Source organism: Ascaphus truei, chromosome 4 (assembly GCF_040206685.1).
Source record: "Ascaphus truei isolate aAscTru1 chromosome 4, aAscTru1.hap1, whole genome shotgun sequence".
NCBI lineage: Eukaryota > Metazoa > Chordata > Amphibia > Anura > Ascaphidae > Ascaphus > Ascaphus truei.
In genome coordinates, this window is record NC_134486.1 from 227,012,963 (window position 1) to 227,039,203 (window position 26,241).

The 26,241-nt window shown below is 42.1% G+C and overlaps 1 protein-coding gene across 1 annotated transcript in view; it reads left to right on the forward strand.

Moving 5' to 3' along the window:
- The first annotated feature begins 22,672 nt into the window (after positions 1-22,672).
- NOX3 (NADPH oxidase 3) overlaps positions 22,673-26,241 on the forward strand; it is a 131,575-nt gene continuing 128,006 nt past the window's right edge. Inside the window, exons 1-3 of the mRNA XM_075596960.1 lie at positions 22,673-22,721; positions 24,012-24,103; positions 24,199-24,309. Coding sequence (XP_075453075.1) covers positions 22,673-22,721; positions 24,012-24,103; positions 24,199-24,309 — 252 coding nt within the window. The remainder of the gene's footprint in view (positions 22,722-24,011; positions 24,104-24,198; positions 24,310-26,241) is intronic.

Sequence of the window (26,241 nt, forward strand, 5' to 3'; positions counted from 1 at the left end):
GGGCCCACAGAAGATGGGATAAATGTCTCTTTATCTTCAGCTTCACTTGTGTGGTTCGCCGGATGGCGCATCACCACGGCTGGTTGTCGGTGACTGGAATCACTAAGAGAGGGTGGGGGTATAGACACCTTACCCTGTGATTCCGGAATCTGTGGTTCTGGAATCTGCGGTCCTGAGTGTGGAACCGAGTCTAGAACCGGGGTGCATGGACCCCCTGGAACATCTGGTATAGCACACTGACTCGGTGCGACCACAGCATCGAAGCTGTCCATTTTGATCAAGGCAACTTGAAAATCTTGCGGTTCTAGAGCAGAGTCTAGAACTGTGGTTAGAGCACACGGGTCCTCCGAAACCTCCGTGGTTGAGGTAGAGGGGTTCACAGCATCACTCACCCCAGTAGAGGTCATTCGCATCTTCCTGTGCGGGTTCCGGCTCTGGAACCGGATCTGGAACCACGGTTAGAGTGCACGAGCCCTCCGAAATTTCTGTGAGGGAGGTAGATCGGTTACCTGCATTGACTGGCCCAGTATTGAAGTCAGTCACTCCTTTCTTGGCGAGTTTCGTAGGCTGCAGCAGCACAGGCTTCAGGAACTGTGTTCCGCAGCAGGCACACTTGGGTCCCCAGGTCAATTTGCCACCTGGGAAGTCACACTGGTTACAGACACATCATATGCATCCCTCATCATCCACGTTTGCCACCTGATATTTTGCTGGTAGCTTAAAGGAGTCAAAGTCCATACCACCAGACAATTTTAAATCCTTTTGTAAACATGGGCACAACAGAAAGGATATGTCCCCTCCCTTTCTTCTCCAGACTCCATACAACTGAGGATGCTAAAAAACAGAGAAAATACTGTGCGCTACTATCTAACCCAGAATTTAGAATATAAATATAGTGCAGTGACTAAACCACATAAATAAGTGACCAAGAAATAAATCACAATAACTACAGTGAGGGTGTATATATGAAGAAATTATATCACATAACCGTGTATTTGTAGAGGCGTCTGCTGCTATAAACACAGGGGGTGGCTCAGCACCCCCCACACTCTAAGAAATGGAAACAAAAGAAACAGCGCACAACGCCAAATAGTGAAGCAAGTAATGCTATATATTAGTAATTACAGGGTAATAAATCTGCGTACATCAAAACAGTGGAATAGGTGCATTTAGTGTGTTTCACACAAGTTACCACTCAGCAACTGTTGTCAGAAGAGTCTGCAGCTTGCTTCTCTCAGCGGGGGAGCTACGTTGGTTCAGGAGCAGGATTAATGTCCAAAACCCCTCATCAGCAGTACATCGCTCCCAAGGGGATTTCCCTTTACAGTAACCACGCTCTGTTGCAGGTATTGGTGCTTGGTGGGACCGCTCGCGCTTCCAAGCCGTCTGGTGCAGCTCGTGTAGCTAAGCAAGCAGATCCACTGTACGGGGGTGAGACCTCAGCTCTGCAAGGGTACACTCGGCGTGCTACGTTGTCGCTCCGTCACGGGATACTGCGTGATGACGTCACAGTCTCCGCAGCAGCGAGGGAACCGGCAGGGAGGCAGTCAAAGTCTCTCAAAGTCTCTCATATGCCCAAAATTACCACCGGGAGTAATACTAGCAGGGTGAAGCCAATGGAGGCAATGGCAATATTAAGGCACTAGATAAAAATCATCCAACATGTTTCGTAGAATAAACTACTTCTTCAGGGAATAATTTAGCCATTACCCAGAGGTCTTAAGTACCTAACAAAGATGTCTCATTGGTCAAACAATTAAAAATGGACCAATCATCTAGACTAGGTAATGGTTAAAGTGATAGGGAAGATGAAATCATTACTTTTAAAACAACAACTTTATTAACCACATACATAATAAAAAGATTTTATAAACATATAAACTAAACCTAGCATAAATAATTAAAAGCATGCTGGAATAAAAGAAACACAATATTAGTACTAAAATAGATAGTATCATATAAAAGATGCAACTAAAAGTAACAATATAAATACGTATAGACAATAGAACAGAGCAGGGAAAACAGAGATACATACTGTAGATCAGTGATATCCCTTGGGTTTAAGTGGAGAAGGGGGCTAGAAATTTTTTTTAATAAAAATTCCTCTTAATAAAGTGCCCAGATGTCAACATCCTCATTTAACCCCTTAGGGGACATAGTATCTAACTTGTGTATCCAATATGTCTCCTTAGATGATAGTGTTTTAACTCTGTCCCCACCTCTTCTATTTACAGGAATAAACTGAATCCCCTTAAAAGTGAGACTGGACGGATCTTTGTTGTGGTGTAATAAAAATTGTCTGGAAACACTGTGTTTTTCAAAACCGTTTTTTATATTTCTGACGTGTTCCTGGATACGAACTTTAAGGCTGCGTTTGGTTCTGCCTACATACTGATATCCACACGCACATTCCAATAAGTAAACAATGTGTGTAGATGTACATAAAATAAAGTCATCAATATTAAAAACTTCTTGTGTGTTTTTAGAATTAAATGTATTTTGGTCGGAATGTTGGTACTTACAAATACTACACTTACCACAAATATAATTGCCTTTTGGTTTAGGCCCTAACCAGTTCTTTTGTACTGTAGTGTTATTATTTAAAAAAACATCACTAGGTGCTAGCAAATTTTTAATGTTTTTGGCTCTCCTATAGATAAACCGTGGTTTAGTGTCTAGATGTGATCCCAATATGGGATCATTGCACAAAATACCCCAGTGTTTATAAAAAACCTTTTCGATGTCCCTATGTACAGAATTATAATCCGTAATGAAGGCCACATTTAAAATTTCATTTTTCATTATTGGGCCTATTTTATTTCTTGTCTTGGTTCTATTTTGAATTAACATATCTTTACGATCCATGTTAAGTACCCTTATAATCTCTCTTTCGAGAAGTTCCTTAGGGTATCCCCTCTCTCTGAATCTCAAAAATAGTTTATTAGCCTGCTTGTCAAAAACCTCTAAACTACTGCAGTTACGTCTGAGTCTGACAAATTGCCCTCCTGGTATATTTTTTATCCATGTACTTTTGTGATTACTATTCGCCATCAGCAAATTGTTAGTATCCACCTCCTTAAAGAAGGTTTCAGTCTCCACAGTGCCATCCGCTCTGGAAGTAAGTCTTAAATCCAGAAAATCTATCTGGGTGGCATCCACCTTATGTGTAAACTCAAGGTTGAAATCATTCCTATTCAGGTTATCTACAAATGCACTGGCCGATGCATAATCACCATCCCACACGCACAGGATGTCGTCTATGTAGCGTTTCCACACAACGACATTCCTGTGGTAGGGTTCCTCGGGCACAATGAACTGAGACTCCCACTTACCCACATACAGGTTTGCGAAACTGGGGGCAAACCTAGTACCCATTGCAGTTCCGCAAACCTGCAGGTAGAAAGTGGAAAGAAACAGAAAATAATTATGTTTCAATATGAAACTAATAGACTCGAGAATAAATTTCCTATTTAATGGGTGCATTGTGGGGTCTACTAACAAAAAGGAGTTGACTGCATCCAACCCTTTCTGATGGGGTGGTTTATTCTACGAAACATGTTGGATGATTTTTATCTAGTGCCTTAATATTGCCATTGCCTCCATTGGCTTCACCCTGCTAGTATTACTCCCGGTGGTAATTTTGGGCATATGAGAGACTTTGAGAGACTTTGAGAGACTTTGACTGCCTCCCTGCCGGTTCCCTCGCTGCTGCGGAGACTGTGACGTCATCAAGCAGTATCCCGTGATGGAGCGACAACGTGGCACGCCGAGTGTACCCTTGCAGAGCTGAGGTCTCACCCCCATACAGTGGATCTGCTCGCTGAGCTACACGAGCTGCACCAGATGGCTTGGAAGCGCGAGCGGTCCCACCAAGCACCAATACCTGCAACGGAGCGTGGTTGCTGTAAAGGGAAATCCCCTTGGGAGCGATGTACTGCTGGATGAGGGGTTTTGGACATTAATCCTGCTCCTGAACCAACGTAGCGCCCCCGCTGAGAGAAGCAAGCTGCAGACTCTTCTGACAACAGTTGCTGAGTGGTAACTTGTGTGAAACACACTAAATGCACCTATTCCACTGTTTTGATGTACGCAGATTTATACCCTGTAATTACTAATATATAGCATTACTTGCTTCACTATTTGGCGTTGTGCGCTGTTTCTTTTGTTTCCATAACTGAGGATGCTGTTTGCGGCAGCTTTTACCTTTCTTACGGGGAACAGAAGTTACTGACTGGGGGTCACTGTGCTTCCTCCCCCTGGTGGAATCCAAAGGAGGGACACATTCTATCAAGGAGTGGTTCTGTCTCTGTGCTGAGCCACTCATATCGCAGGGGCAGGTCTCGGGTTTTCCCGCCAAGCCCAGACAAGTTTTTGCAAAGCATTTTTACATAGTTACATAGTAGATGAGGTTGAAAAAAGACTTCCGTCCATCAAGTTCAACCTATGCTAAATTTAGACAACAGATACTTTATCCTATATCTATACTTATTGATCCAAAGGAAGGCAAACAAAAAACCCCATTAAGGGGAAAAATTAATTCCTTCCTGACTCCAAGAATTGGCAATCGGATGAATCCCTGGATCAAAATCCTTCCCATGTATACTTATTTGGTATATCCCTGTATACCTTTTCCATCTAAAAAGATATCCAACCTCTTTTTGAACAAATCTATTGTATCTGCCATCACAGTCTCCATGGGTAATGAATTCCACATTTTAACTGCCCTTACTGTAAAGAACCCTTTCCTTTGTTGCTGGTGAAATTTCCTTTCCTCCAACCTTAAGGGATGGCCCGAGTCCTTTGTACTGCCCGTGGGATGAATATTTCTTTTGAAAGCTCCTTGTATTGTCCCTGAATATATTTGTATATAGTTATCATATCCCCTCTTAGACGCCTCTTTTCTAATGTAAATAAATCTAATTTAGCTAGCCTCTCCTCATAAGTTAGAATGTCCATCCCCTTTATTAATTTGGTGGCTCTTCTCTGCACTCTCTCTAGTTCCACAATGTCTTTTCTTAGGATTGGTGCCCAAAATTGTACTCCACATTCAAGGTGTGGTCTTACTAATGCTTTGTAAAGGGGCATAATTATGTTTACTTCCCTTCCATCCATTGCCCGTTTGATGCAAGATAAGATCTTGTTTGCCTTTGCAGCTACTGCATGACATTGGGCACTATTGCTAAGCCTGCTGTCTACAAGCACTCCTAAATCCTTCTCCATCAAGGATTCCCCCAATATATCTCCATTTAATTTGTAAGTCGCCTTTTTATTCTTGTATCCCAAATGCATAACCTTACATTTATCTGAATTAAACCTCACCTGCCATTTACCTGCCCACGTTTCCAGTCTCTCCAAGTCCTTCTGAAGAGAAATTACATCCTGCTCTGATTCTATTACCTTACACAATTTAGTATCATCATCAAAGATGGAGACTTTGCTCTCGATCCCAACCTCAAGGTCATTAATAAACAAGTTAAAAAGCAGGGGTCCCAGAACCGATCCCTGAGTTACTCCACTCACGACTTTAGCCCAACCTGAAAAAGTTCCATTTATGACAACCCTCTGTTGTCTGTCCTTTAACCAGTTTTCAATCCAGGTGCATATATTATTACTGAGTCCAACTTTCTTTATTTTGTACACCAACCTCTTGTGTGAAACCGTATCAAAAGCCTTTGCAAAATCTAAGTAGACCACATCAACTGCATTACCCTGGTCTAAATTCCTACTTACCTCCTCAAAGAAACAAATAAGGTTAGTTTGGCAAGATTTATCCTTCATAAATCCATGCTGACTGTTACTAATAATTTTGTTTTCCATTAGGTATTCCTGAATATTATCCCGTATTAAACCTTCAAGTAGTTTCCCTACTATTGAAGTCAGGCTTACAGGTCTGTAATTTCCCGGTTGTGATATAGCTCCCTTTTTAAATATAGGCACCACATCTGCTTTACGCCAATCTTGTGGTACTGAGCCTGTGGAAATGGAGTCCTTGAATATTAAATATGGTTTTGCTATTACTGAACTTAACTCCTTGAGAACTCTTGGATGTATGCCATTGGGGCCAGGTGCCTTATTAACTTTAATTTTTTCAAGTCGCTTATGAACTTCTTCCTCAGTTAACCAATTGTTCATTAATATGGAGGTTGTGGCTTCCTCCTGCGGCACTACTATTGAGCTTGATTCTTCCCTGGTAAACACAGAGGCAAAGAATTTGTTTAATACCTCAGCTTTTTCCTTATCTCCAATAATCTGCCTACCCATCTCAAACTGAAAGGGTCCTATATTTTCTTTTCTCATTTTTTTGTTATTAAGGTACTTAAATAATTTTTTAGGGTTGACCTTACTTTCTATTGCAATCCTTTTTTCATTATCCATTTTTGCTAATTTGATTGCCCTTTTGCAATTTTTGTTACATTCCTTATAATTCTGATACGATGTCTCTGTCCCTTTTGACTTAAAGAATCTAAACGCCTTCCTCTTCTTGTCCATTTCCTCCCCTACCTTTTTATTTAGCCACATTAGTTTTGACTTATTTCTTTTATACTTATTACCCAAGGGTATACACTGATAAGTGTGCTTTTCTAACAATGTTTTAAAGACTTCCCATTTATCTTCTACATTTTTCCCTGCAGAAACATCATCCCATTGTATTACTACTAGATTAGATCTCAGTTTATTAAAATTGGCCTTTCCAAAGTTGAAGGTCTTTGTTGAACCCAAGTAATCTGTTTTTTGATAATTTATTCCAAATGAGACCATGTTATGATCACTGTTACCCAAATGTTCCAGGACTTGAATATTTGTTATTACTTCTACATTGTTTGATATGACCAAATCCAGAACTGCCCCTCTCCTGGTTGGTTCCTCAATAATTTGGGTCATATAATTGTCTTTAAGGGTCATATAATTGTCTTTAATTTTGGTGTAAGCTGGTGGCATGCAACATGTGCACTCCCCTGACTTGGCAGGAGACGCCATTTTAGGTGTGACTCACTGTTAGCATTTCCTGATAATGGAGCCTCCATTTTGATTACAGTCCTTTTAACTACACTAGGGCTCTTTGCATAGATAAGGGGGTAGCCTTCTGGTGGGGCACTTTCCCTGCATATTTCCTGATCTGCAAACATTCCGTCTAGGCCCAGGATTTCCTTTAGGGACACTAGAAGGGCACCCCCCTCCTCATGAGCAGGAACATTCCCCAATGCCTCCACTGTACTATGCAGCTCCCGAATCGTACTGGCCCAGATATGGACCTCGTGGCTTGTGGTTGGTAACATCTTTCCTTGAGTACTTTTAGTACTCTACAACTATTGGGGCACCCCAGGTCTGATCTCAGCAGCGCCTCCAAATGTAACCCATATTTCCCCCCCAATCGCTGATAGGGTGCATATGAGGAGAATCTATATGTATTACCGGTGTGGTGCTTTACCTGTTAGGCTCACAGGAGGCCTGAGCCTCCGCCAGTGAGAGCCTAGGGTGTATCCTCTGGAACAATATTATATGGTACAGCGCCTCCAACTGCGATGGCTCCCAGCAGAGCGGGAGTTGTTCCTCGCAGGACGCATTCAAATGAACACATACACTAGATATTTATATATATATATATATATATATATATATATATATATATATATATATATAACTGTTTACTATATGGGCAAAACAATAACATCACTTCACATAATAGCAACACAGCCGTGTCACCCTCTGCCACTAGCTGGCAGCTATAACCTTGCCCCTAACTGGGCTATACCCTTACACCTTACGCCTCCCCCAACACCATGTAACCAGAGTCCCACGAGTCCTCTAAGAAACCCAAAACCTATAGGCAGGATCAGCGCCTGATGTACCGGTGCACTTAAAATACGATACCTACCCCAGTGCTCCAGCACCTGGGGCTGCAGACACTTCACAAAGGATCCACCGCTCTGCGATTTCCTCAGCGATGTCCTGTAACTCTGCCTGACGGTGGGTGGCTCCCGCATGGAGTGATCCACCTTTAGAAAGTCTCTTATCTCTGCAGCCGCAGAGAGTGATTCACATTCACAGCAATTTCAGGAGATCCACGCTTCCTGGCTGTACCCTCACTTGTCTGGGTTTTACAGGACCCTGTCCCTATCTAAGGAGTGCCAGTAGTAATCACAAGCTGAGGTGATTGGGGCCTAGCTGGGGCCTAAGGGGGGAATGTCTGGCCTAGTGTATGAGCCACTTGCTCTCTACACTTACCTACCCACCCTCCCCTGTCTGTGTCCCAGCTTCTTCTGCTTCCTCACTCCAGCACACAACAATGTATTTTTCCTCTCAGGGAAAGCTGTAAGCCTTATTGGCTCCCTGGTGTCAGGTGGCCTGTCTGCCTCTAAGCATTCTGGGGGCTGTAGTCCTCCATGGCCCTCTTTCCTATTGGGGCCACGTGCGCGATCTGTAATGGCCACCACTACTCTCTGCTGAGCCTGCGCAACATTGTAATGGCCGCTGCACCACCCTAACTGCACATGCGCGACTGTGGGCCGTCCCTGCACTACGGAGCGCCTCTGCTGCCACTTCTCCTTTACCAACAAGGCTGCCGCGTCGCTACTGCGCATGTGCGAACCTCCGCGACACAACCAAGATGGCGGCGCCTTGCCTCCGAGGCCGCCGTTAGCCCCCGCAGCAGCGAGGGTAAGGGGCACCAGGGGGGACCCTGCTACATATATATTATACATTGATGCAATACATTTGTACTTTGAAATATAACTGAGAAGAAACAACCAAAATACATGTTCCCAACACACACACATTGTCTGTATCCTGCATCCATTCATTGAAGCACAACCCCTTCAGGCCATCAGAGCCGCTAAGGCTTTGCCTATAGTGTCGCCGATGGCGACGGCGAAACGATGGGTGATGTCACCCGTCGCCGTCACCACCGGCGAAAGTTATGTTTCGCACGTCGGCCGCATCGCGGGATTCCCGCAATTTGATTTGGTCAAGGGCCGTCACGTGACGCAACGGCCCTTGAAAAATCTAATTTTGCCGGCGGCGGGTTTTCGCGACGGCGGCGTTGCTCCGTCGCTTGTCACCGTCGCGTGCACTATAAGCGCACGCGGCGGCAATGCTTTTGTTTTGGGGCGAATTCGCGTCGCTGGCACTATAAGCACGGCCTTAGGTCAAAGAGACGATTGATGAATCTCTCACAATCTCTCTACGGGGCAGAATACCTTCTTATTTTACACCATATCTAAAAATTATATATCTATTACATATAATAGATTAGCTAAATGTTTTCAATAGTTTTATCACCACGTGTATTGTTAATAATGAAATTAGAAGTGAGGATTTTGGGGTCCCCTTCGTGTGGTGGGCAAGCTTATCATACTTTGGCCACATTATGTAACTAAAATAATCATTGAAATTAAATATAAATAGTTAACGATTTGCAGGCTTCATGCAGAATGATATGGGTATTAAGAAACAGTTAACAATGATGAAATGTTTGTTTTTGTGCTTATGGGTGTGCATTGATCTTGTATTTGTTGCTTTTAGTTTTTTCCACATCACTGCAGTAAATTGTAATTTAAAAATCAAGTACAGGCATACCCCGGTTTAAGGACACTCACTTTAAGTACACTCGTGAGTAAGGACATATCGCCGAATAGGCAAACGGCAGCTCACGCATGCGCCTGTCGGCACATCCTGAACAGCAATACCGACTCCCTACCTGTACCGAAGCTGTGCGCAAGCGGGGAGACTATAGAGCCCGTTACAAATGCGTTATTTTCATCAGTTATTTACGTACATGATGATTGCAGTACAGAACATGCATCGATAAGTGGGAAAAAGGTAGTGCTTCACTTTAAGTACATTTTCCCTTTACATACATGCTCTGGTCCTATTGTGTACGTTAATGCGGGGTATGCCTGTATTGTTTGTACTGGGTTATCTTACTGTACCATAATTCAAGGATCTGAACTATATGTAGGTTAAACTATAGCTGGTGACCATATGAGCAATTTATCTTCATATATCACCAATAATAATGAAGTAATGATGAGCAGGAGCGGCTCAGTGAGTAAAGACACTGATTTGCACAGAAAACAGACGGCACTAAAAGCATAGAATGTAAACTCTATGGGGCAGGGCTGTGTCTGCAAAATGTCTCTGTAAAGTGCTACGTAAAACTAGCAGCACTATACAAGAACAAACAATTATTATGTCATCCCAAGAAGCAGAGCGCTATGGAAAAGAATGCTTTCTTGGGCTATGTATGAAGGACAGTAGCCATTTATGCATATGACGTTTACTATATTGAGCAACATGTAGCACATATATTGCTTTCTTTGCATCAATATCCCATTTTAATAGGTTCATCATCACCACTAATTCATATATATATTGTTATACAGTCACTGTCTCTGTATGGTCTGAGTGGTGAAGCTCATGTGCTTTCCAGCCCACAGGGAGTTAACTTTCTCTTGAGATACTTGTTGCAGGTGCAGCAAATCAGCTAATCAGCCTGGACTCCTGAGTGAGCACGGGTGTAAAAGGCAGACAGAGAGCTGCACACATTGAAGGTGAGACTTCTGTGGTAGGTTGGACCTCAGTGGCCGGAACAGCGGGGAGAAGGCAAGGAGAGTTGGGGTCACAGGCTGGGGTTGGTGGCAGGCAGCAATCGGGAATGTCGGGGTCACACACAGAGGTCGGAGGCAGACAGCAAGCAGGAACGTGGTCGTGGTCACAAGCAGGGTTCAGCAATAGGAAGGCAGGAGCAAACAGGGGAGCGGGGACAGACTGGGGAACAGGGAACAAACAAGGACAAGCCAGATAACCAGCAAGGGCCTTTAATTTCAATTTCAAGTAGAGAAACAGAATCAGAAATAGGCTGTGGCAGAGAAGTCCACGGACATAACACAAAGCAAAGGCAATGAGAAACAGGAAGCAGGAAACTATAAGGACAGAACGGGAGCAATGAGGAGACAGACAGACAGACGAACCCCAGAGCAGACAGCAGCAGCACACCCAGTGGCCAAAGAAAGGTACTATGGCAGGGAGCTTGATGTCTAGGAGACCCTGACAGATTGCTTTCCTCAGAGGGGGGAGTGCGAGAGACTTCTCCCCAGCCAGGAGGAAGCTGGCTGGCACAGTTCTCCAGACCTGCTGGACATTGTTCACAGAGCATGCTGGGACTGACTGTGTTGTACACCCAGGAAGAGTGAAGGACATGAGTCTGCAGTTGAAGCAGGGCTGTCCTGTCCAGGACATTGGAGCCAGGGGGATTTCCTTGAATCTCGTGGGACCGAATCCCAACGACAGATAAGGACTAAATAATGCAGTGATTCCCAACTTTTTTTCTTTGGAGGAATCCTTGAAGTTTTTTGAAAAATCTCGGGGAACCCCTATCTGGCTGACACATATTAGGTTAATTTCACACCTCACGAGCCCCCTCTATTTCCCACCCTCTACCCATGTATTTCTCTCCCCGCATGTATTTATCTCCCCTGCATCTCACTCTTACTCCTTCTTTTCCTCACTCATTCCCCCCCTCTCTCCTCTCACCCACGCCTACCTTCCATCAATTACCCCACTCTCACTCAATCCCCCCACAAAATACATACCAAAAAACCCCACCCCCTTAAATACATGTAACCCCATCCCACAATACATAATAAAAATACCCGCCCCCACCAATACATATGAAAAATTCCCCCGCCAATACATACTAAAAATGCCCCCAGCAATACATATTAAAAATGCCCCCGCCGCTTCAATACATTTTGAAAAGACCCGCACCGTCCCAATACATTTTTAAAGACTCCCACCGTCCCAATACATATTAAAACAAATTGGTCTGCACAGGTAAAATCATCATCATATCTTCGCCAGCACCCTTCATCATTATCATCCTCCTCATATACCCACCCCCTGCATGTCACATCAATCCCCCCCTGCATGTGACATCAATCCTCCCCTGCATGTCACATAAATCCCCCCCCTGCATGTCACATCACTCTCCCCCCTTGCATGTCACACAACCATCCCCTGAAGATACCTGCTCCCCACCAGGGAAGATTTTAGCCTCATTAATAAAATTTACATTGACTATTCCCCAGCCCAGGGAATACTGCTTCATATTAATTAGGAGTGAGAGACTGATGTTGAAAACTAGTTTCTGAAATACTTGGCTGAATAATGTATCCACTCACTAGCCATGTGATTTATTTATTTTTTGCCTGGGTGAAAGAGGAAAAGGAAGGGGTGATGATTAAGTGGGTTCAGGGAGACAGAAGAAGGGAGGAAGGAGATGTACTACAGGAGCATAGCTGTTCCATAGTTAAAGTTGCTATCAAATTTGTAACATGAAAAGAAACATTCAGGCTGGCAAAAAAAAAACTGAATGTGACTCAACTCAATAAATGAGTTTGAATTTGCAAAATCCGCTGTGCCCTCTGTTCCTTCCTCTATGTACTCAACTGATGCACCATGAGCATCACTCGCCACACGCTAGCCAGGAACAGCCCAGTTGTCTGTCACTGTGTCTGTCAGTGTGTGAATGGCACTCACACGTCTCAGCACCGACTAGCCCTGCCTCTCTGTCTCCTGCTCTCCAATGCACCCACTCTCCGCACTGACACAGGCACTCACAAAAACTTGCTCACTAAAACACACACCTCCGCATATCACAGAAAGTACAATACATGCTGCATTCATTAAGCCCCCCCCTGGAGCAGCAGCCGCCACCACCACCAGGGATCATCTCCTCACCTCAGGCGGCAGCAGCGTGCAGAAGGTGGCCGAAGCGGGCAGTTGGCTTAAGGCGGGAAGACTGCACGCGCTCAGCAGGCACCGGAAGTGCTGGACTGTTAGAGCGCGCTCCTAGGGAGGAGGAAGGGAAGGAATCCGTCGCCGGGCCGCAGTGAGTACGAGCGGCTTGGTGGAACCCCTGGGACTGCTCCACGGAGCCCCAGGATTCCGCGGAGCCCTGGTAGAGAAACACTGAAATAATGTATATATGGGTGTCTAAGGACTGTTGCAAACTCTGCAAACATATATGCCAAGATCCCACAGCCAGTCACAACAATGGAACATTCAATGTTAAAGGATCATACAGCTGCACATCCAGGAATGTAGTGTACTGTATATGATTCAATGCAACAAATGTGACCAAGGATGCTACATTGGGGAAACCAGCCAAAAACTACAAGGAAGAATGAATATGCACAGACACTCTATACTATACCACGAAGAAGGAAGATATTGCTCACCAGTGGGACATCATTTCTCACAACCAGATCATTCCATAAATGATTTAAAAATCAAAATCCTCAATGGAATGTTCAAACGCACCCAAGAACGGAAAACATTTGAGCTCAGAATGATAAGACTCTTTGACACCAAAACAAGTGGACTTAATGCAGACATGGGGTTTCTCACACACTATCAGAATTTGTTGTAAGGGTCTTCCCTGCTATTGTGCCATCCTATACCTTCCCCCCCAGCATCCTCTTCCCCCTCTGTGCTGCTGTGGATGTACAGCCCCCCCCCCTCCATCCCCAATTCTCACCTTCCTTATCTCTGTTTTAACACCCCTCCAGTGCCTCTCTGTTCTTTATTCTTTTTTTTTTTTTTTTTCAATCCCTGTCTAAGTCACAGAAACCTTTGTATATCAGTATTGCTTGACCTGAGGAAGAGAGGAAAACTCTCGAAAGCTTGTCCTATGACATAAATTGTTAGTCCAAATAAAAAAGGTATCACCTAATACTGAAGAACTCATTTATTATATATATATTACTCACACAGGGCAACATTAACGATGATGTTCAACATTTGATACAGCAACAGCGTAGCATCAATAAAGCTGAAGGGGAAGATGTACAAATGTAAAAGTAAGGTGTATGACCAGCAATGATGTATAGCAGCGACTCTAAAGAAAGACGAATAGAAGCTCCATGAGATAGATGTTACCTTGGAGGTGCAAAACTAGGAAGTGGGACAAGAACCGGATGAGGGTATCAGAGGTCGCCTCAGTGTGAAAACAATGAAGGATAATCTGCAGGAGAACAAGCTTCAGTGATACGGTCATATTAGACGATGACCAGTTTACTACGTAGGTAATGTTACCCTATGGATATGGCACAGGAAATTAAATGTTTTGCCCATGATCACAAGGAGATAACACAGTCCTTCTTTTCCCCTTGGTAACATAATGGAGAAGGTGTTTTCAGCATATTAATATGTTTTTAAATTAAATTATGATGCTGCTTGAAGTATTTCTCATCTGTTGCAGGTGGTATGGCAGGGAATTAACATATATTTATTCATTGACACATCTAATTGTTATGAAATGGTTTATACTGTAATTGCCTCCACACTCGAGTTAATTTCATGACATACTGTATAATATGAAAAATAGTTTTCCACTGTATTTGATCAGTCTATTAGTTTCACATCCTTTCTGTTATACTATCTTTCTGAAATCAGCTCTGGCTTGGGCATGGGTTTCTACAATGTGTCTCATCGTCAATTGTATGTTAATCCTTTTACCAGTCAGTGAACTTTTTATTGAATTCATGAGGTGAACAAGTATTGTAAGTAGAACACTTCGTATGGGTTACCTATATAGTTCATCTAATAACTTTCTAGTACTCATATGATTCATGTCACTATGTTAAGTGATGCAATCCCCTAAGGGAAAATATCTGTACACATTAAAGCTTTATGTATACAAATACACATGTACTAGTTTATACAGAATAAATACAAAAAATACTTTAGAGCAGTAAAGTCCAAAGATGTTGAGACTGTGTTCACAATGAAGAAAGGGAAGTACAACAGACAAAAAAATGCCACAATAATTTAGTATAGTTGACCAATGTATTAAATAAAATGAAACAATAATAAATACACTCACAAACCAAGTGTTAATAGAAGCATAATATCCATGTGTTAGTGGGGCCATACCGAATTTGAAAACATATTAAACATTTGAGCAAAACTCTTTGAACTGTGTTTACATAAAAAGTAAACAATATTAATGGTATAAAAGCAGCATGGATCGTTTTTATAAAGTTCACCCTCTTTTCTTAAAAAAAGAAAAAACTGGTGGAGGGGGCGTGTTCTGGTACTGAACTGAATAGACGTGTGCTAGCACCGCTCCAGTCCCAAGAAGAATACTTGAGTGAATATACAGATGCAGCGGCCATTATTCGATGATTTCTCTGCCCTGTTTTCGGAAAGTCTGCTGTATTCCACGCGGCATTCACTCGTTAATCTTCCTTAAGGCTGTCAATCACACGCATGTTAACCGTTGTTGATTTTCTGTGATTACTGTGATTGTGATTTGTTTGGGTGCAGTTCTGCGTGTTTCTGCCAGATGGCAAAAGTGAATCCCTTTGCACAGGGCAACCAGTGAGTTGTGTGTAGTTAATTTGCAGGTGTTTAAAAACTAGATAAAAAGAGTGGCTACTACAATCATTCATTCTAAATGGACTTTGATCGCTGAAGACGTTATTAAATGTAGGCATTTCATTATTAAAATCTTCACAGTATACACAATGCTTGTCTCGTTATTCTACATTGCTATCCCTGCGCTTGTTGAATGGACATCATGTCAAGTCCTTATACCAAACCACAATGTAGTATGCATTTCTCATATTTTCTGCAATTAATGCTGGAACAGGTAAGAAGGCGACTTTAGCAGAGATTTACGACTATATAATTGAAAAATTTGAATTATTCAAATTTTAACTGAACCAACATGGCTGGAAGCATTCGATAACGCAAACTATAACTAATGTGGATTGCTTTTTTTGCACAGCCCCTCCTCTGGGAGATACCTGTACAAGAGGATATTGCCGGTATGTTTGCTCATGGCAACTGCAAAAGAAGAAAGGTCAGGTTTCATCCACTTAAGATTCATACAGTATGTACTTCCTGACCCTGCAGTGTACAGGTACCAACACCGACTTCCCAATACTATTGCAATAAGAGGCCGACCGTGACTGAAACCCTATTTAAGAGTCCAATAGGGACTCTTCACTGCCATCACCCACCACCGATTCAAAAACATCTGCCCTCTCTGACCCTTTGTCCACCGATGCTCATCTTGAAACCCCCAGCTCACCTCCTCCAGCACCCAGCCATGCAGATGATCATCCGGGTGACACCAGCACTCCTTGCACCAGATCCAGCTCGGTCGCCCGCATGCTGGATATTTTCAGTGGTATCGAAATCACTGACAACTCAATAGAGCAATACAGGGGCCGAATGGAGGCCAAGATGGATCGTCTTTTAGAGACCATGGTTAATATGGATAGTTGCATGGGTGTTTGTCTTGTTAAGATTGAGAGGAACATCACGGGGCTCTATTCTTTGATTGGAGTCCCTACCCCTGTATGTCCGACGCAGGAGCAGGAGGGTGGTCTGGAGGTGCCTTATCCCCCCTCCCCCCGTACACCCTCTCAATCCCTGGATTTGACCTTCACAGTGCCAACACCAAGCACACAACGGGCCCCCCACGCTCACCCCCTCCATCTCCAGAATACATGTATACCTTTCTGTTGGAGGAGATCACAACCCCGGTAAGTGCTAGGCCATGACAGGAGGAAAACATCCTCCCCGGCCATCTACCCCACTAACAGAAGCACGCCCGTTCCAGCACCCAGGATTGTACAGCTCCCAGACATCACCCTTAGTCCTTCCCCCGAGCGTCCGGGAGAAATACAAGATCAGATCTGCTGGTCTACCACAGAAATATGCCTAGTTCATCTTTAAACACCACGTCAGTTTTGAGCTGTACAGCGAGTGGACCCAAAATGTAAATTATGAAGGCAATAAATACATGAAGGCTCTTCCAGCAAATTTTAGGAGAACAATTATGGAGAAAGGGAAGTGCAATTTTAAAGCTACCAGTCTTCTTATGAAAACTGTGAGAGACAGCATCAATAGCCTTTTGAGGCATACAAGGGCTCTTCCCTGGATGTCCATCGACTTGTTTGATGACTACTAGTTATACATTTATTTACAAGTAAAGATTCGCAGCCAATGTTTTTAATCTTAAAAAAAAAAAAGTTGATTTTTTACAATTATTTCATTGTTTAATGCTTATTTTCTATTCTGAATGTCTGGATCTGGGCAAAGGCAACATGCATGAACACCCCCCCCCCCTTCCCGTTTGGGAAGGAAACTCCCCCAGCAATACTGCCAGGTAAGACACAGTGCTCAAATCTATGCATGCCATGTCCCTTCCCCTCAAACCCCCTAAAACCTAATGTACTTTAAAACCTCTAGTCCTACTGTAAAGTGCTGTAGCCCATGTCATGCATGCTTTGTCTCCTCCAATCCCCCTCAAAAACTAGAAAATACTGTTTGTAATGGACTGTACTGGCATCATGGTTTAATACTGTCGTTTTTTCATGTGTACAGTAGTCACACTGTACTGTAGTCATAATGTACAGTTCCCCATGTCATGCTCTTTCTCCCCAAACCCCCCCCAAAATCTGGATTTCATAATGTATGGTGCGATTGTAAATATATAATGTCTCTTTCTTTACAGACCAAGATGTCCAAGAAGCACCAGTCATTGTGAAGAAGAAAAAGACAAGATTGTAAATTTTGAAGAGCAGGAAGATAGATGAAGATGCGTTGCACTGCCTCAATTTCCAACTCCCATTGGGAGTTGGAAATTGAGGCAGTGCAACGCATCTTCATCTATCTTCCTGCTGGCTATCTATCTGGATGAACTGCACGCCCTGGATATCTGGAAGTCCTGCAAGCACTAAGGTAACAGGGCCAGAGCGCCCCTACATATATGCATATGTTTACCAGTGCCTCTGTTCATTTCATATTGGTTACTAGGGGGGGCTGTTATGGTGTTTCAACTGTGGTGGTCATGTGGACCCCACTAGACTCCTAGCCCGCACCTGATAATTGCCATATCATTCATGGACTGTCCATTGTTATCCAGTATTATTTACATATATTATTGAGGAACTTTGACCAATTTGGATGCATCACTTTTTTCTTGTTTCTAAATTTTGAAGAGGCAACTTTGTATTCTTGTATTATTCTTTTTTCATTTATTATCCTGTACAAATAAAAATGTTCATTCTTTCCATATACTTTTTGGTGTTTATGTTTTTACTGTTTAGACACTTACATTAGTACTATACATAAAGTACTAAAGGCATTTATATATACTGTATACTGAATAAATATCTCATTGACATACTGTACAGTACTGTATACAATATAAACATCTTGCAAATAAGTTGCATTTACTGTTTAGATGCACTTACAGTAGCACTATACTGTACATACTGTAATATAAAGTTGTAAAGGCATTTAAATATACAGTATATTAATATCTGACATACCGTATATATAAATCTTGTAAGGAAGTTGCTTTTAGTGCTTAAATAAACTTACAGTAGTACTATAAATAAAGTACTGATGTCATTTAAATATACTGTATCTAAATATATCTTTGACATACACTGTACAAATCTTTAAAATACGTTGCATTTACTGTTTGCATACATTTACAGTACAGTGAGGAAACGCACTGTATCTATCTGTACAGTAATGTCATTATCAACAAGGTTACATAATGACACGCATGCGCAGAAATGTGATGACACGCATATGCGTTTCAAAAAGGATCCAATTTGACATACACGCATGTGCAGAAATGTGATTACGCATATGTGTTTCAACAAGGTTCCAATTTGACATACACGCATGAGCAGAAATGTGATAACATGCATTTCAACAAGGCTCCAATTTAACATAAACGCATGTGCGGATTATATATTTTATATTCGGAAGGAGAGCGAAGTTGTATTTTTGTATTATTCATTTTAACTTTATTATCCTGTACAAATAAAACATTTAATTAGTTAAAAATACTTTGTTGTGTGTGTTCATATTTTAAATTTTTTACAGTTCGAGAATTTATGTATGGCTAAAAGCTCAGGAGCCTCAGAAAGAACTTCTTTCCCATGGACAGTACTGTATACAGTATGAACGCATATTTTTAATCTTCAAATTACAGCTACACACACACACACACACACACTTGAAGTCCTGTACGGGAATAAAAGACAGGTTGAATTGCAATTAGATTTTTAAAGACAACAACTCGCGATCGCCCACTTGAGTTTCGACGGTATGGCAGATAATGCTAAAATGCAATTTTCTGCACTCGATCAAAACACAAGTAAATTCACGTCTTAATGCGGGAAAATTTCAAGAAATCTCGAACCAACACAGGTGTGCAAAGGAATACAACCCGTGAAATGATCGGATAACAGCCGCAGCATCTGTATGTGACCATAAAAGCCTAAAACAGTCCACAAATACCCAGTTACATAAGTGAATGCCATATCAAACAAATAAATGCCACCCAAGGCAAAAAAGAAACGCCTTACTGTGAGGTACCAGGCTACTTCAGAATTCGGAAACCGGAGGAGGCTAGCGAGCTACACGATGGCAAATCCCTGTGTGACAGCCCCGAAACCAAAGAAAAAAAGGGCAACAATCCACAGCTCTTCATTAACCAAGACTTATACAGAAACCTCAAGCAGGCCTTTATAAATGAGGTACATAAAGTTGTGAGGGAACTGAGGGGATAGCTTGAACAATAACAAGAACGAACCAATGATCTTGAAACACAAATGGTGGTGGTTATGGACACCTAGGAGGATTCCTACCAGGAGACGAACTGCATGGGGGAAAGGTTGGGAGCGATAGAAGAGCGCCAAGAATATTTTGACAATACAGGTGTAACCACGAGTATTCTAAAACTTGCCTTGGAAATTCTGGGGCAATACATTTCAGTTAAATTTCTGCAGACAGACTAATGGCCCTTCGGATTAACACAGCGGGGGTCCCTGGCAGTCCCATTCAAACTGATCAGGGATCCCTGCTGTGTTAATCCGATGGGTCATTAGTCTTTCTGCAGAAATGTCAGAGAAATGTTGCAGCATTATTGGGGTATTGTTGGTGATTGCCCCAGATTTCCAAAGCAAGTTTTTTGAATACTCGTGGCTGTGACTGTAGGTCCCGAAGAAACAACTTGTGGGTCCGGGGAGTCCCTGATGACATTGCGGACCTCTAAGAATACCTGTTTCGCCTCTTCCAACAACCCACCCCAAATATCCCAATTGAACAGCTTATGCTTGATAGAGCACATCGGATCCTTAGGCTGAGATCCCCAGGTGGGGGTAATCCAAGGGATGGGATTCTTATGATGTATTACTTCCACATTAAAGAAAACATAATAGCATCCACCAGAAATTGTCAGGCGATCAAGCTGGATGGAGCTAAACTACAATCTATGCAGACCTCTCCCCATAACCCTGCAGAGGCTCAGAGACCTGAAAGATGTGACCGTGGCACTCCGGGCAAACAACATCTGATACAGGTCGGGTTTTCCCTTCGGCCTGGTGGGGGTACAGGAGGGTACGCACATCACCATCAGGGATCTCTCTGAGGCCAAAAGGTTTCTGCAGAAGTTAGGCCTGAACCCTAAGTCATATGGGGAAGGAGCATCAAGGCCGGGGAGCCTGAAGGATGGGCCAACAACTCCCTGGTAAAAGGTGGGCCGTGTGATAGCTCTCTATCAGAGCAGAGAGGCCGCCATGGAAACGAACCAAGTGCTTGCTGAGAGGCATGGGTCTTTCTCCTTTGGGTTCAATCTGACATTGAGGCCCCAGAATGAAAGACCCAAATTTACCAGTGGACCAGGATGTCCAAAAAGGTAACTTTCCTTCAGCTCAGGACCACTATGTGATCCCAGCAACACTCAAAACTAAACTAAATATTATGGGGCTTATTTTAGTAGTTTCAACGTTACCACTGCCAAATTGACCGGTTTGGGATGACCCTACCTCACGGTCTGACATTTGTGTTATCACGGTATTCAGAAAGAATTATTGCAAGTCAGAAACCGTTAGGTAGGAAAATGCCAATAAAACTTGACCTACCAGAAGTCTGTAAGAGCTGCACAGAGAGAGCTGCATCTCCCTACATAGCTCTTACAGACGAGCACGCTGTATTTATTTGATTTTATTAACATTGTAGTATTGTATTGGGGGTCTCTAGAGCTGAACCGCATTAATTTTAGCCCTGGGGATCCCCTGCTTCCCGAGTTACAGGCCCAAGTATGGAGTACAATAACAATAAAAGACAAGTGCGCAATTAAAATGAACTAAAAAAATGTGCATATATGTGATTGTGAATTACCACCAAATGCACATGCAAGTGACACAAAGGTGATATTACTGATGAAACTCTGTTACCAATCGGTAGATGAGAGAGCGTCTGCTGCTGTACATAGGGTAGCCGAGGACCCTGGGTAACTAGAAACAACAAAACAAAACACAGCGCACAACGCTCATCGTGAAAAATGTAAAAAACAGTGTTTATATATTAAAAGGTTTCAAGGTTCTGCGTACATCAAGACAAAAGTAAACAGGCAGAACGCAGAACCTTGAAACCTTTTAATATATAAACACTGTTTTTTACATTTTTCACGATGAGCGTTGTGCGCTGTGTTTTGTTTTGTTGTTCCAAGTATGGAGTGCTGGTATCTCCTGTGCATTTAAATCTCCCAGTCACGTGACGCAGGATATTTCAACAATGCAGGGAGATACCGGCACCCATACCGGGGCCTGTAACTCAAGAAGCAGGGGTCTCCGAGGCTGAAATTAATGTGGTTCAGCTCTGGAGACCCCTGCTTCATTACTGTGTTATTAAAATAAAATAAAAATAGCTTCATTACCTTAGAGGCTAGCTAAAGGGGTAGTTGCCGCAGGGTGGTTAGGCCTACCGGGAAGGTTGCGGGAGGGTTGAGGGAGGGATTGGCCTCAGAGTGAGGGTCTGGGCCCAGCAGCCGGAATGCACAAGTGTGGACCGACCTCTACTGCCAACAAGACAGGCCCCCAGACAGAGTCCAATCTATTTACTCAAAGAGCCGATTACAGCTTGTGACCGGGAGTTGCAGACCCTATCCGAGTACCATAACACTTCTAGCACTGGTCATACAAATGACTATCTTTATTAACATATTCGTGTACTGTATCTCATTTTATGAATAGATATTGTGGAATACAAAAATCAAAATGACACAAACCAAATAAACTAAAAAACACAGCGTCACAACAAAATGAATAACTGATGGGAAGAAATTATAACTTACAGTATCTAGGTTTTAAGCAGTGCTAATGTTTGGTACCAGCTCAATATCTTCAAATACTGTACACTATACGTGCAACAAGAAAAAAGAATGTGCACAGAGTAAAAGATACATTTTGAAACAGAAACGCCATTTGTTAGGAAACATTAGACAATTAAATAGCAATCTAGCATGCAGCATAATGCTCTGATGAATGTGATTTTAAAACTAGCAATTGTGGGTAAATGCAGCCGGCATCAACTCAGGTAATAAGAAAGAACAAAACAGCTTGTTTTTTCAAAGGAATGATTGGACATAGACCACCTTTTTGTTTGCCTTGGTCACATGATCATGACAGCTTGTTGATGGGCTTTTGGCAGATGAGTTTTAATTAGAAAATTCCAAGAGGAAGAAATGCTGCAGTTCAAAGTAGCAGAATCAGAGACAGACAGAAGTTAGGTGCTAAAGGTCTTTAACCTTTTACATTAAGCTGATGCTACTGTAACTCAACAGAAATATATAAAGATGGGATATTGGATTTTGAATGAAACCACAACCTTCTTAATACTGGTAAGTGTACAGATGTTAATGAGCGTTAATATTTGTATCAGAGTTATTTACATTATCCTTTCAGCAGTTATGCTAAGCACATTTGGCAATGGACTATACACACATATCCTTACAAAACAATAACACTGTGATTTTATCAGTGAGTAAATTATTTAGAGTGTAAAATGTAAAGTCACTGAAAATTTGTCTTGGCTACTGAAAAGGTAGGTTTATGATGACAATGCTGTCAATTTACTGCTGTCTAACATTTAATGCTTGTGCTGGAAATTGTTGTGATTCATTTTTATTGCTGTGATTGATTTAGAAAAAACTGATACATATTTGTAACGAAAATGTGAGCTATTATTTTTAATAAGCATTCCTTAAAAAAGTAGTGGAGGGTCCTAAAACGGGAACACACAGCCTTTGATCTACTATGGTGTTATAAAGAAGTGGAGCACCCGAGACCGGTTACATTTAAAGTGTCATGCAAGCTTTCTGAAACTCTCTGTAACTTTTAAGATGTGTAAAAGCAAAATAATAAAACTGTAATCTTTTAATTTATTAAATCTGCAAACCTCACCCCCCCCCCACCTCACCTTACCCCATCTAACCCCGAGATTTTGGTTTCTGTATACTGAGATACTACCATTCCTTCCCTTGTCACCCTTTTATTTCTGTATCCCCCCAAAAAACAATAATAAAAACCTCTATGTTAAAAAAATAAAAAATGGTGAATTCTGAGTGCTTAATCATGCACACGTATTTAAAGAAGGCTGATTGTTACTGTAAATGTATAAGCACACAGAATACCACCTTTAAGATAAGTGTACAAAGCCATCACAAAATTGAACTTGATTGGGATAGCATCTGTATTTCTGGGTGATTTTAAATAATGAAGTTGTTTGATATGTGGTGAAGGGAGACACAAGATTTCCTGGAGTTTATAAATACATCTGAGATTGAGATTTCAGTATTCACCAAAATATATTACGGTCAATGTTTACTAATCTGTGCAATGCCATAAGACACCTCATGGCTCTTTCAAGTGAATGTAATGTAAAGTGTTTCATGGTGTAGCACCGCTTTGTAAATATGAACCTAAATGTCTCTTCCCCATATCTTATTCTGATATATGAGGCACAGGAAATACAATGACTTACCCGATCACAAGGAGATGACACAGTTCTTCTTGATATATTCTTTCCCGCCCCCCCCCATGGTTACACAATGTAGAATGCGTTTGCAGCATATTACATTTTTAATAAATTAAATTATGATGCTCACTGCAGTATTTCCCATCTGTTGCAGGTAGTGTGGCTGGGATTAAACATATATTTATTCATTGACACCTTTAACTGGTTTGAAAAGGCGGATTCTTACCTCTACACTCGCGTCATCATTGGTGTGAGTATTAAATTCATGACATGAAAAGTCATTTTTCACTGTATTTCATTGGTGTATTAGTCACACATCCTAAATACATATCTGTCTTTCTGCAGTCAGCATTGTCATGGGCGAGAGCTTCTGCAATGTGTCTCAACTTCAACTGTATGTTAATCCTGGTACCAGTCAGTAGAAATTTTATTTCACTCCTGAGGGGAACAAGTACTGTAAGTAGAAAACTTTGTATGGGCCATCTGTATTGTATCTCTGATAACTTTTCAGTACTCATATGATTCATGTCACTGACCAACATCAGATTCATTTACCAGTGCAAACAATTGTGCACATGCAGTGAACTTTTTGATTAATTGTGTCAGTATGTAGGTGTATTTGATAAAGTGTTAGGCTAGGGCCATGGTCAAAAAGACTGTGCTGACCCGCGCTGAGCCGTGCTGACCCGCGCTGACCCGTGCTGAGGGGAAACATCATCCCTATTGAGCACAGCTTTAGATGGCCATTCCGCAGGCGAGCAAGAGGCGTGTGGACTTGCAGCCGACAGCACAATTAAATTTTTCCCGCTGAGGGAAGTGCAGGGCCGGTCACGTGACCGCCAAAAGCCAATGGCAGTCCGTGACGTCGGCGCCGTGACGTGGCACGCTAGACCCGCCTCCCACCCCGCCTCCCGTCAGGCTCCCACCTGGTTCACAAGCGTGCACGCTGACGCTCATGCAGGGACACAAAAAAGCTCCTGCTTGAGCAGGAGAGCATGAGCATCACCACTGCTCAGCGTTGTGAATGTCACCATGTCCGAGGCCCTAACCCTTTTGAGCTGCAATTTTCCGACTGCAGTTGATATCAATGACACTCGAATCCATGAGTGACAACATTTCTTAAAACAAAGAAAATTTACTCCACCATTCTCTCTCCCTTCTCCCCCCTCACCCTCTCCCCGGGGGCTGGCTGGTGGTTTTTTATTTGGGGAGCAAGTGTATCCTACGCTTCAATTGCCCTGTGTGTCTGTAAGTCAGTAACCTGGGTGCAACAAGTAGGAAACTAAACTTAAAAGTTAGGTGACTCAAAGATTATTTCTATTTATCAACTGTATATAGGAAAGGATGTGTTGTAAAAAGTGTAATATTTTCCACTCTATCCAATATCGTCTCCTTTAAATAAATAAGAAAATTGCTAATCAAGTTTCCTACATTTTACACAAATCGGTTAGGCAGATACCACCATAGACTTGGTAGATATATTGATACAGAAAATTGGATAGATGGAATTATACGCGTCACTTAAACTTAATAACTTCTCTTCCCCCAAACTTCTCAAATAATAAGCTGATACAAACAAAGCAAAGTACTAGCTGGAGGAACATAGTCAGAATGACACTTGGGCCCGGATGCATCAAGCTCCATTAAAACGGAGTTAATATCTCACTGAGAGAAAAAAATAGCGCATTTTATTACAGCCGTTTTATGATGGATGTCATCAAGAATGCGTTAATAATTTAACGGTTGCGATATTTTACCCATAGTCGCAATGCGGGAATTAACATAACCATTAATAACGCATTTATTAACGCATCGCGATTGCATTAATAATATTTGTATCATGGCTTCTGTAATATCTATTATTACAGAGCACTATGGTAGAAATAACATAAACCCCTTTGATGCTTGTGGATTTTTTGGTACCTTTGTGGTCAGTACTAGTATTTTTTGTGCACCTCGGTGTCCTTCCCCAATGATATGTAAATATATATGTGTAAAATAGAAAAAATACAGTTCAAATGAAAACTCCTAATCAAAGTTACCAAAAATCCAGAGCAAATACAGTTTATAATAATAATAATAATACCTCTTGCAATGCGAAGTGGTAAAAAAATATGAATTAACAAAATGAAAAAAGTACCCCAAAACAAGCACTCTGGGGAAAATAAACAATCATTTTATTAATACAACTTGAAACAGACAGCTTAAAAACAACATCATCTCCAGAACTATAAGACCCTTAACATGCACATATTTTTGTTTGACCTACAGTTACAGTAGGTATTCCAATAGTTGTTGAGCACGAACGGTAGCACTCAGGCATATCATCATCTTTGCCTTATATTTTAAGCTGCCTGTTTGAATCTATTTTAATAAAGTGATTATTTT